The sequence below is a fragment of the Mugil cephalus genome, chromosome 11 (genome assembly GCF_022458985.1).
Source record: "Mugil cephalus isolate CIBA_MC_2020 chromosome 11, CIBA_Mcephalus_1.1, whole genome shotgun sequence".
Classification (NCBI taxonomy): domain Eukaryota; kingdom Metazoa; phylum Chordata; class Actinopteri; order Mugiliformes; family Mugilidae; genus Mugil; species Mugil cephalus.
This window is the reverse complement of record NC_061780.1, coordinates 19,966,087-19,978,627: the sequence shown is the minus strand read 5'-3', so window position 1 is coordinate 19,978,627 and position 12,541 is coordinate 19,966,087. Positions and strand designations below refer to the sequence as shown.

Sequence of the window (12,541 nt, the reverse complement as noted above, 5' to 3'; positions counted from 1 at the left end):
CACAAATAAGCGTCAAAATATCAATTACAGGCTTCGTCCTCAGCTATTAAACGCTCCTGATGAGCTTATCAAACACCGCCGAGGCCGAATGAGCCAGCGAGCGTCTCCTGCGAGCAGGGAAACGGAAATATTCAGGCTGGACTGACACATGAACACATTTCTGAGAGAAAACACTCGAGATTAGATGCCCTTAAAAGAATCAAGAGAGCAGGCTGCGAGGCTAGAACCCCCCGGGTACTCCAAACACAAGCCTCCATCCAGACGTCCAGGTATTAAAAAAAAGAAAAGACAAAGAAAAGAAAAAGTAGAAAAAAACTGTGTTTTTTTAAAAAAGCAACAGCAACTCTTGCCTCTTATTTTGCAGTCATGTTAAATCCTGTCTAACCCATCGCTGCCATCCTTTAGAGGGGCTTTACTCGCATGTTGGAATAAAAGATGTCCGGTCCGTCCTCGTTTTAGTTTTTCGGTCCTTAACCCTCGGGTCCGTCACTCTGGTTATAGCTCGCCTTCATCCAGGTGGGCAATTCTTGGAGGTTTCTTAAATGCACAAAAATGGATGCAATGACAGAGAGAGAGAGAGAGAGGGAGAGGGAGAGAGAGAGAGAGTATAGGGAGAGAGAGAGTAGGAGGAGGAGGGGGGAAATATCCAGCTAGGAAGAAGAGGCGGAGCGATGGAAACACGTAGAGGAATAAAGGCGAGAGGGGACGCGCTGGATGTTCATTGACAGCAGGAGGATAGCGGCCGCAAAAACACGGAGTGGAAGAGCAGCTGGAGCGTCGTGCATATTTCATAACCAGATCATGAGCACAGTCAGTGAGGTGGGGTGGGGGGGCTTTAGCAAGTTCACTCATTGTTAATGTTTCTAATTACTAGATTGTGCGTCAGACAAAACAAATGCACTCTGTGAGAAACTGGAAATGTTAAATATTATACTGCTCCTGACCGTTACACGTCTTTTATATCAATGAGCAGTAGTTGCAGGTGTGCAATAAAGCATCATCAGTGACATCATCTATTGATGCTAAGCTCCGCCCACAGACTGTGTCGCCACAGACGCCCAAATCCCCTAAAACGCATGTTATCAGTGCATCACCGTGAACTCCCCATGAGCTCTAACATTTATCTTAATTCAAACCTTCCAGATAGTATTCAGACGGACAGCTTTACCAAAAGGCATAGAGATAAAACCTGAGCACCTGTACACACCTTCGTGCCTTAGTCTTGGATTACACCACCAGGTTTGTGTCAACCCCACCTCGCAACCCAGGCTACAGTATTGATAGGATTAGAACGGCAACATTAAGAGGATGGAACTGGTACCTTATTAGTGCTCCAAGTCCATCAGCAGCAGAGTGGCAATCCGCTGCTGAAAGTCAAAGGGCAAGAAAGAACTTGTCGAGTTAGAATTTTGAACGTTGCACCTCCATGTTTTCACCAGCGTGGAAAACTGCCCAACTTGCCACACATTTGCAGCAGAAAGTTGGTCTGGGGTCACCCTGTTGGGAAGCGATTATGCCTCGGCAAAGATCTGCCAGGCCGATGAAATCGTTTGGCTTGGCTTTACGTGGTGATGGATAGAAAACTGGCACAGTCACACACATCATCTGAGCACTGTGGAATTGAATTTGTTTATAATAAAATGTCTCTGATTGCTTGTAGGACCTGTATCTGTATCGGGTGAAAAACAGCCCCATGGTGTGACCACACTGGTATTCTGATTAAAACGGACTATGAATTTCATAGTAAAACTTTAGGAATTTATTACTAATACACATCAGAATACAGTGTTGGTGGGAAACATGAAAAACAAGGAATATAGTATAGTCATCCGGAAAAACTGTTGAAATATTTCCACTCATTAAATATCTTAAAATGCAGATGGAGCATTATGAAGCAGCTAAATAGGTGTATGTTTGAAAAGTAATGGAGGGTTTGATCTTCACTCTCAGTCTTTTGCCACTGCTACACCTCCATCACTTATCATACACGCTCTTGAGTTTTAGTATGCCCTCATGGAGAGGCTGTTCAAAATTGTGCAGCTTTATCCAAAAAGACACCCAAGAAGCCGAATTCACGACAGCTATAATTACTTTGTTGGAGGACATGTCGACAATCCAGTTTCTTTGGAGATTATAGCATCTGTGGTAGTTTCAAGAAGCAACTTTTTTTTTGAACGTCTTTAAAATAAATGTACCAACTGTTGACCGTGTATCTGTAAATGTGAAAGTACCCACTCAGGGAAAATTCAAGGTTCTTTCATGTTCGTATCAATGTAAATCTGTAACTGTCAAGATGGTTGTTGATTACTCATATCATTAGAACCAACAGTGAAAAAGTCCAGTAGAAGTTTTTATTGTATTTACAGTCTGTGTCCTTGTACTTCAAACGATGCACAACTGGTCTCTCGTTGCTCCCACGAAATAAACCTTTCTTTAATCCTTAAGAGTGAGGAGATGGACATCTCCCATGCGGATGTGACTTTATTCTCCAAGCCGTCTCCTAACATCAGTCTCTTTAAGGTCTTCCTTCCTTCAGCTCGGCCTACTTCACCACAGTGACAACATGCTTCTCCTTCTCGGGCACCACGGGAACAGTCCCGGGTTTGCTGTGCTTGCGGACGTTCCTCTCCCTAGAAAACAAAAAGAAGAAGAACCGTGAATACGTCAAGCCGCTGCTGGTGAGAATATTCAGGAGTGGATGGAGGGAAGAGGGAGCGAGAGAAAAGCAAACAGAAAGGAGGAGGGAGATTGAATCTGAGACTGTTGACCTAACACCTACGTCACAGACTACACTAATGCACTCTGAAAATAATGCATAAAGCATGGAGAGTAAATCATCCACAGTTCAAACGTGTGTCTGACGCATCATCATGCTGCCGGTAATTAGAAAAGGAAGAGCCTCACAGAACTGAGCTATGAATCACTGGACAGGAGGGCAAACTGGGACAATCAATCCACCATACAAGCTATAAATGAATATGTAAAGCCCATTGAGACCATGCCATGGGGTGGGGTGGAGGGGGGGTGGCTGTCCATCTGTGAGATTTTCCATCAGGCCGGTGTGACTGCTTAGGTCAGACATATACTGGCAGCAGCCCAAGTCAGCATCACCGACATGGACACAGGCAACTTTCCTACAGCCGAATCAGATCGGCTCAGTTTTAATACCGAAATGGGGGCACGAGGAAACGAATACGCACTTTCTACGGCGAGCCTCCTTCATCACCCTCAGCTCCTTGGTCTGGTGGAAAATGTTCTTGGGTAGATGTCGGTGGCGGGAGATGCGTTTGATCTGGGGGTGGTGCTGGAACTTGTCCTTCAGCTTCTGATTGTAGTTCATGGCTTGCTTCTCTCTGGGGGCCAGCTGCATCACATCAGAGAGGAACACATGGTTACGTAAAAGTAAACAATATAAAAGGGAAGGAAAAAAAACACATGATATATAGCAAACTTAATAAAAAAAAATATAGAGATACAATACGATCCATAAGTTCCAATATAGAGATCGATGAGAAATGGTACTGGTCGGTGTCTCTTAATATGTAACAATTTCATAAATTTAAAATCAAATTTTAGAAAACTTAGAAACTTAGAGGGATAACTACATTTGAATGGCTGTTCACATTTAATATTTGGCTAAAATCTGTTTCCAGCACCAACAGAATAAGCCATCACTCACAGCACATGGTTCTATGGAAGCAAAAATGGAGGCCATTGAAGTTAAGAGTTTACAGCCTAATTTAGAAATTGATGTGCAGGATCGATGCACATGAAAATGAGGATGAGGATAATTTTTTATCTTTAAATTATGTGGAGAAAATGGCCATGTCTCTGGATTTGTTTGTTGATTTAAATGGTGAAATCCTACTAAATAAAAATCACTGGCTCAAATCAAGATTGATTTGTGCTGTTTACACTGAACCACACCTGCCCATGGCCTGAATGTAGTATAAAACTAAGTGTAGAAGAAGAATGTGGTTTGGATTATAAAACACACAAGAGAGATGTTTGTTGTTCAGTTTGGAAATAAAATAACCATTTGGTGGCTGTTTTGGAGATGATCATAAAATATGACTGTAATCAGCAGCGTATTTCAGTTGTAATAAAAAAAAGAGAGGAATCATGTTCCTAACTGGTTCCTTGACAAGTGGTGGCAAAAAACATCTGCTGATGAAGGTCAAGTGATACTTGGTTAAGAAAGAAACTTAGTTAAGAAGAAAGCGGGTGGCTAACAGGATAGTAAAGTCACTGACCAATCACAGTTCCTGGCATAGAATCCCCTTCAACTAGTTACACTCTGTGGCTGCAGTGTAGTCATTGTACTTGGGAGAGACATAATCCGACCCATAATCCCTCATAACACCGTAACCTGTCATTTTAAAAAATTGGGCTTTGGGACAGATTAAACTACAAAGATATGACTTGTTAACTAGTGAGCTTTAGAGGTTTTGGTTGGTGGATTTTATGAATTGTGGCGAGAGTCAAGCCAGCCTAATACTTTTCTTTATGCTAAACTAAACTAAACTAAACTAAACTAAACTAAACTAAGGCCCCGCTCAGACTTCGCAATACCATACGTTCCTCCCAATATGATCCGATAAAGTACAGGTACTTCCATGTAAAGTGAAGTTAAGCATGAGCTGTGTCGTTATATATGCACATAAATATATAGCGTATGTTAGTTTTCATGGTTCATTTATAATCAGGGCTTTTTCCACATCTCTGAAATAATGTGACGTCACGTAGGAGGTGAATAATTTATAATAACTTAACTTAACACGAGTGTTTCCATACACATGAAAAACCGAATTACTGCCTTAATCATTCTTTAACTGGACAACTGAAGCGCATGCAAACAATTTACTCCAACTAATATCAGAATTCTCTTTACCCGATTAAGACACCCAGATAATGACACTGGAAATCGTTTTTCTCCGGCATGTATACACCTTAACTGGACTTTAACTAGACAACGTGTGCGTGCATGCTCCACAACTGCTGTGCTGGCGTATGACCCCAGAACAAAAACATCCAAGAAAGTCGGCCGCACAAGAAGAAGGTAAACAGAGCCGGTAGAAGAAATGAGGAGGAAAAGCCCCATCTTATCTGCACCATAAGTAGCACACACATTATGTACGAGATTAAAGAAGTTGTAGTATTATTAATGTTGTTGTTGTTTGAAATGCTGGTCTGCCGCATTAGACTCCGGTTGTTATTATATGATAGGTCAATCTGAAAGGGGGCCGTATTAACCCGTTGAAAAGACACATATCGCCACATAGTGTGGAGGAGGAGGAGGACATGTTCCCACCATGTTCAATTTTCTCAGTTGCATGTAAACCTGAACAAGAACCACATTCGGAAAGTCGAATTTCCATCACAGCTCGATTGAGCTGTGCATGTAAACAAACTGAGTGATAGACTTCAGAGCCTGTTCCAGAACAATATCATTTCCCTCAAGTCATGACGCACACACAACAAATAGCTGTTCGTGGTTCTGGTACAGCAGTAGGTAGACTATGCTGTTTTACACCGTAAAATCTTGGGACAGCAGGATGAGCAGTAACCTCATCTTGACAACATACTCATTCAAAACCAAATCAATGTCTGTTAAAAAGTGAAGACACCAGCTGGACATCATCCTTCCCCTCTTTGTCTCGCTAATAAAAACCACCGGCTAACTGGACTGGCCTTGGCTGGAGCCGGTCTCCTCAAAGGCTTTTATTCTAATTAAAAGCAATGATTTGTCTCTGATTCAATTTGTTGGAGAAGAGTTAGATGCTGATCCGGTTGTACTAAACTAATTCCCGCCAGGATTCACACAGGGTTAGCCTCCTAAAGAACAGTTTCATATTTTTTTTGCGTCCCGTTAAAAGTGGCTGAACCTGATGCAGCACTTTGATTTTCGTTTGGAGGAATCATATTTAGCAAGGCTCGCATGATCCAGGCCAAGTGTTCTACCACGGTGACGAAAAGTTGCTGAAGGAGAAGAATGAGTGTAAAATACAGTCAGCGACCTATCAGAGCAGAACTGAACAGGTAGATCTTTTTAATCCCAAATCAGGCAAAGCTAACGATGCTGGGAGTAACTGTAATACTACTGATTCTCTCTCGTACTGGGCCAGAAGAACTAATCTGTACACCGTCCACTGCAGAGACGGCCACTGCCAAAACTCCCACCAGCTTAAAAAAAAAAAAAAAAAAAATAAAAACTGGAACCAACACATTTTATCAGCAGTTTTGGACTCGAGGAAAAAAGCTGGTGAAGCAGACTTCTTTTTTCCCAACTTTATTGACAACAGTGACCCCGCTGAATAGAAGAACTTCTCTTCTCCTGTGGTGTCTAGCAACAGAGTGTTGTTAGTGGGGGTCTTTGGGTCCCATGAGTTGAGGGGAGAGGCCTCTGTGGATCATCCCACAGATCCCACAGTTTGGGATCTAGTTAATTTGGAGGTCAGGTCCAACACCTTGTGCTCTTTTTCATGTTTTTTGAGTTGTTCCTAAAGCGTTTTTGTTTGTGTGCGCCTGCGTCAGGCTGCACCCTGCTGTTGCCAAGGAGTGTTATTGCTATGGAGTGGGGATGCCTGGTCTGGTCTAGGTGGGTGCTACATGTCTAAGTAACATCCACATGAATGCCAGGTCCAAACTTTGTATTGTCACAAGATGTTGAGTGTTATTTACTTTTCTTTTTATGTTGAGGCTCATCAGCGTATATACATAATTGTGTCTTTCAAACATCGATTTAAAACATCTGGAAACTGTATCAAAGCCACATAAGGGCTCAGGTTTTACTCTTGATTTACACATGTAACCATTCAAAGTATTTATTTCACGCTGCAAGTGTAGTTTAATCAACTTTTGTACCTTCACTGAAAATGTATCAGGCTTTGAGTGCAGCAAAATTACAGGTGATCATGCAGCAGCAGCAGCAGCGAGGACAAGAGCTCTAATAAACTGCAATTATCCTTTTACCGTGTTACAGGATTAATTTCTTCATACTGTAAAGAGCTTCATATTTAAGTGGCACTTTTATCAAGTCGATATGATATACCAATATAAATCAAACCAACTGTTCCTTAGTGATTCGTTTGGCTTTTCAGACTTAAATAAATGGACAGTGTTGAGTCAGGGTTTCCAGAAGCGTAAGAATAAAATATGGGCCAACCGAAAATAAATAGAGGCCTTCTGATTGAACACGTCTCGATGTTAACTGGGGTCGAAGGCTGCCGTGTGCAAAGATATGAAAGAAAAAGTGAGTGATGCGCTTCAGCTGATAGAGACACCGACGAAGCCTTGATTCAGCATTTCAGCATTTCTTGATAATTAAAGACCCTCTCGGTACAACTTGATTGTTAATGCTTCATTATGTTCAGAGTGGCCCCGCTTTAAGTGATTGGCCGATTTAAACTGCTGATAGGAGCAGCCCTTGTCTGATCTCTTTAAGTGCAAAGCTTGCGAATAAATCTTCGCTTATACAGTGACAGTAAAACAAGTGCCAAAACCGGGCCAATTTTCCACTCTCAAGCTGCATTAAGAGAATAAGCAAGAGTGAATCGGATTAGGAGTGAAAGACGGCCGCTGGAGATGGCACACAAGATGACACTGATCTTTATTATTCGCCCATAACCGGGATTTCAGGCACTGGAGCACTTACTAGCATTTTACAGGAGCATAATTTGACAGTTGCGATATAGCGTTACGATTTCTACATTATCCGAACACGATGGATGCAGCAGCTCACAAACAAAGACATTAAATATGGCAGCGGTCCAAGCGTTTTTGTCGGTGGTTTGTCAAACAACTGCGCAAGTGTTGGGAGTTTTTTTGTTTTTTTTTCTCCTCCGACTTCCCCCTCGCCACAGAAGCCGCTGTGCCAATTGGTACGTTGTACTTATTGAGAGTGATTCTACCCTAAGTCAGCATCCATCAGGGCATTTGGCAACAGCAGTGCCGTAGCTCCTGGCGCGCTCACCCACTCCTCACACTGCCGAGGCGGGCGCCGGGCCACGGCCGTGTCGAAAAATGCAGCTAACTCATAAAACGAGATTCGGAAATAAACTAGGAGGGGGGGGGGGGGGGGGGGGGGGCGGCGCGTTCGTTGACAGCCGGGGAAAAATACGCCTGTTGATCGTTACGGAGACATTATGATGAGCAATCACAAACGAAAAGCTGCCAATAAGCAGAACGCTGCCTTTGATATAAAAACCCGAGAGTTGGAATGATGCAGAAGTGGGTCGGACTCACCACTCCGAGCTTCTCGGCCGCGTTGGCTTTCCACAGGCGGATATTCATTTCGTCAGAGCCGCTCAGGATGTACTTGTTGTCCGCCGACCACTTTACGCAGATGACGTGCTGCATGCGCTTGGTGTGGTACACTTCCCTGGATTTCAAAAAGACAATTACAGACAACACATTAACACAGTGAATTTACTGTTGAAAAACCAACTAAGATACTAATTTTCGAAGGATCTAGCGGTACAATATACATGATTGATACATGCTTTATTGTGGGTTGTAAGGAAAAAAAACAACACGTGATTAAAAAGAAATTCTGCTTTACGATGATATGACCCTGCTATGGTTAAGGTTTGGCTAAATTCAGCCACAGAAGAAGCTTGGTTAGGGTTTCAGTAAGATTCCACATAGGTCAAAATTGCTACTTTGTTAAGGTTTGGCACCACAGTTACCATAATAGACACTTGGATAGAGTTAAGGAGCAATGAGCCAGAAAGCTATGCCGACTTCCCCCTGTCCACAACTGTTTTGAGTGGGAAAGTTTCTCTAGAGATGATAAGTTTGGAACTGATTATACTCTGGCAAAGATTAGCCAATCAGATAATTGGGGTCGGCTTTATATGTGGTAATGAACCAGCGTCATAGTCAGATTTGCCATCTGAACCCTGTGGAGCTGAAATTGTCTGCGACTAAATGGCTCTGATTGGTTGTAGGATTATCCAATCACATGCATAGGTTTTTTTTTCTTGGTTGGGGTTGGAACACACCCCATAATGATATCCAAACGCTGCATACCTACTCTAGGCTTGGGAACAATTACATGCAGTCTTGCAAAGCAAAGACTTTGAGGAGGAAATTTATTAAAAAAGTGTTTTTGCAGAACGTGATTTTTTATTTATTTATTTTTTTAAACAATCTATACTACAGTCTGTTGGATAGAACCACATGAGGCAGCCTTTATTCCCCACTGTTGGGAATATTAAAAACAACAGAAACCAATGTGCAAATCAAATAAAAGGGCAGTTCAAACTATGACTAACATTTTTGCCTGCTGTTACTCACCTGCTGTGTCCACTGTCCTTGGGGAAGATGCGGATGGTCTTGTCGAAGCTGGCAGAGACGAACTCCTTCCCAGTGGGAGAATAGTCAACATCCAGCACCGCAGAGACATGGTCCATGTGAACCAACAAGGGCTTGTCCAGGTACCTCATGTCATATGTGTAGAGGCTGGCGAGACAAACAGACGTCAGTATCAACCCTTTGTGAGACGCTAGATCTGATCACGTAAACCATTTAAAGTGTAGTATGGTCTATTTGTCTGACGAAATAAGTCGACAGAGAGAACATAGACTCTGGCTCTTAAGCTCTGTAATGTCAACAGAAATTGGATTTTCTTTCTTAGACTCACTTGTAGTCCTCATTTGCACATGTAAAGTAATAGGCTTCCATGGGGTTCCAGCAAACTGTGTTGCTCCTCATTGTCATGATGACCTGAAAATAAAAACACGTAGGAGCTCTAACACGTCATATCCAAAAGGAAAGAGAAAAAGAGAAAGGACAGATTTACAATTAAATGACGGACTTTACCTTTTTAAGTGGGGCTGATTCTCTCATGTCATACAGCACTATACTTCTGTCAGACGCACAACTGGCAAGAAGTTCAGTCTGTGAAAAGACAAACCCTTAATATATTTATACATGTGAACTGTTATGAGGAAACTTCCCACAGTGTTAAGTCAATTCCCATCTGAGTTTTTTCGGATACGGCACACTGTGACTTACCTCCACAGGGTTGAAGCGGACCGAGCTGAAGCTGTCCACGCCCCAGGTGAAAGAACGGATTGGACTGCTCCTCTGCTCGTCCCAGATGTCCACCTGCTGGCCGCATGTGGCAAACACAGCCTCTTTCCGGTGATGGTCCAGTCCTGTGAACACGGTCTACAAACGACACGGGAATCATGTCACACTTCATGATCTATAATTACAGGAACATCCATTATTTTAAAATGAAAATCAACAAATGGCCGCACCTTTCCAAGGATAGTGTTAAGCGGCTCCTCTTCCTCTCCATAAGCCGGCGATTCCATTTTCCACTGCTTGATTGTTTTGTCATCACCAACCTGTTGCCACCAGCACACCAAGACATAAAATACAAGGTGCATTAGGGGCAAAACAAAATAAGCTAGTGATTATTGGAAGTTTTTTGTTAGATGTTGAAAGGCAGTATTTACCGTAAAGAAGGAAGTTCCACAGAAGCGCACAACCATTCCCCGCACAAAACCTTCATGTGCTTGGAGAGTTCGAACACATTCATGTTTGGTCAGATTCCAAAGTTTCACCTAAGGGCAAAATAACAAACAAACAAACAAACACAAAAAACAGGTGAATTCTCAGAATAAGTGCATAACTTTTTATTTTATTTGTTTTAAAGACGAAGACAATGTTATTCTGAAAGTTTTGAAGCCAGATTTGCTCCGCTGGGAACTGATTATGCTCTGATTGGTTGATTCGTTCTTATTTATGATGGTTTTATGTTATGAAGATAAAGAAATGTAACAGTAATTTCCTCCTGGGGTCAATAAAGTAATTCTGATTCTGATAATGAAACCAAATGCAATTGTTACCAGACTCCTGTTTTAGACTCGTTGTGTTTCTTTTTCTTTCTGAGTGAGAAGATAGCTACCTCTCCATCGCAGGAGCCTGACAGCAGGGTGGAGAGGGTCTTGGTGTGCTTGGCCATGCAGTTCACCCCATCTCTGTGACCGTCCAGGGAGGCCAGGAAGGGCTTGGCAAACACCCGCTCCAGCTTCGTGGCATTCAGAGCTCGTCCATACTCTCTGACCACCTCAAACGGATGAAGGGTTGGGTCGTAGTTTCTAGGGACTAATAACAGACAGGGGTCACACACATCCCAATACATTCATGACGACTTTCCATCACGCTATCTTGAAACATTGTGAGTTCCAGATTATGAAATATCCATTTAAAGCCAGGCATATTTCGACTTTCTTTAGTATTTCAATGTACTTTGTCATAAATTTCAGTCCTATCTTTGTCCGAATTCAATGTGTTTTCATCGTGGAAATGCTTCACAATAGCAATTTATGTAAAACTTTGACTTTTACGTCAATATGCAAAATATACGTTTAATATGCAAAGAAATGTCTGTTTTATAAGAAGACAGCTACTAATATTAAGTAGCTTGACTGGCCTATGAACACAGTGTAGCTAATGTTTGCTAACCTCGACGAGTTAAATGTTTATTTCACTTACCGCGCTGAATGTCAAATTTGGTCTCCCGGACATAATCATCCGGGTTCCTCGAGAGCACTTTAACTTTCATTTGGTGGCTGCCCTAAAACGGACACGAGCTTGAAAAAAATGTTAATTTCAACCAGAAAAATATTAGCAAGCAGTGACTACAACCTGACTACAACAGCCATGTGTGGATAAAGAAGAAACTCGTTTTGCCGCGCGTTGCATTGTGGGATTATCCGGTCCTCCAGGTTGCATCATTGGCTTGTCGAGAAACAGCGAGCAAGTTACGAAAATAAGAGACCGGAAATACACCGCGTTGTCGTTCAAAATACACACGAGGAGATTCTTCAACCAAGATTGGAGATTCAAAGCTAAAGATTTTCGTTATAGTTAATTTCCCTATATGTACATTGTATATAGAAAACATAATATACAGATTAAAAGTCTAAATGAACAACATGCGTGTTGAGGGAAAAAACAAGATAAAAAAAAAACAGATATAAAATAGACATTTTGAGAAATAATATAATAAATAAACAAATACAATCAGTATATATACAACAGGTTACAATAACATCATCCCCTGTTAAAACATATTAACGAATAAATAAATATACATACATAAATGAACAGAAATATACACAGAAAGAATGCTTAGTTACATGAACACAAACAATGGAAGACGTGTTTAAATGTAATCTCTTGTTAAAAATAGTGTACTTTTTATTGTTTAGGTTCATGATTTAAACATATTATAACCTTGGTCCAATTAGGAAATTTATTGAGATGTTGCATCATAAAACAAAGGTTTACAACCTTCAAATTACAATCTACAAACTTGTCCTAAAAATAGGAGTTGAAAAAAAAAACGTTTTTATTTTGGGGTTCTTGATTTTGTTGTTTTTAAAAAACGATAAGATGACAAAAAACAATCAGCACAATAGTAGAAACAATAGTTTAACAAAGGCATAGATAAATTTTCCCAAAGCCCAAAGTAGAGAGTATTTTTCCAACTTCAACTTCTCATTTAAATGCAATTTCTTTTCAT

General features: G+C 41.5%; 2 protein-coding genes across 28 annotated transcripts in view; both read right to left on the bottom strand.

Annotated features, from left to right (window-relative positions):
• rims2a (regulating synaptic membrane exocytosis 2a) overlaps window positions 1–588 on the bottom strand; it is a 126,423-nt gene extending 125,835 nt beyond the window's left edge. For 14 of the 27 annotated variants that reach the window (XM_047599521.1, XM_047599513.1, XM_047599516.1 and 11 more), the window contains exon 1: window positions 351–587. The gene's annotated coding sequence lies outside the window, so the exon portion shown is untranslated. Of the gene's footprint in view, window positions 1–350 lie in introns of all 27 variants that reach the window. The other 13 variants (XM_047599522.1, XM_047599523.1, XM_047599526.1 and 10 more) reach the window with 5 other exon arrangements.
• Window positions 589–1,744: 1,156 nt separating this feature from the next.
• dcaf13 (ddb1 and cul4 associated factor 13) lies at window positions 1,745–11,718 on the bottom strand. The gene is made up of 11 exons (XM_047599795.1): window positions 11,509–11,718; window positions 10,919–11,118; window positions 10,467–10,574; window positions 10,266–10,355; window positions 10,018–10,173; window positions 9,823–9,900; window positions 9,644–9,726; window positions 9,298–9,462; window positions 8,245–8,380; window positions 3,201–3,364; window positions 1,745–2,630 (listed from the first exon to the last, which is right to left on the bottom strand). Exons 1-11 carry the CDS (start codon window positions 11,576–11,578, stop codon window positions 2,543–2,545), a joined length of 1,338 nt encoding a protein of 445 aa, XP_047455751.1. The 5' UTR covers window positions 11,579–11,718; the 3' UTR covers window positions 1,745–2,542.
• Between the last annotated feature and the right edge of the window lie 823 nt (window positions 11,719–12,541).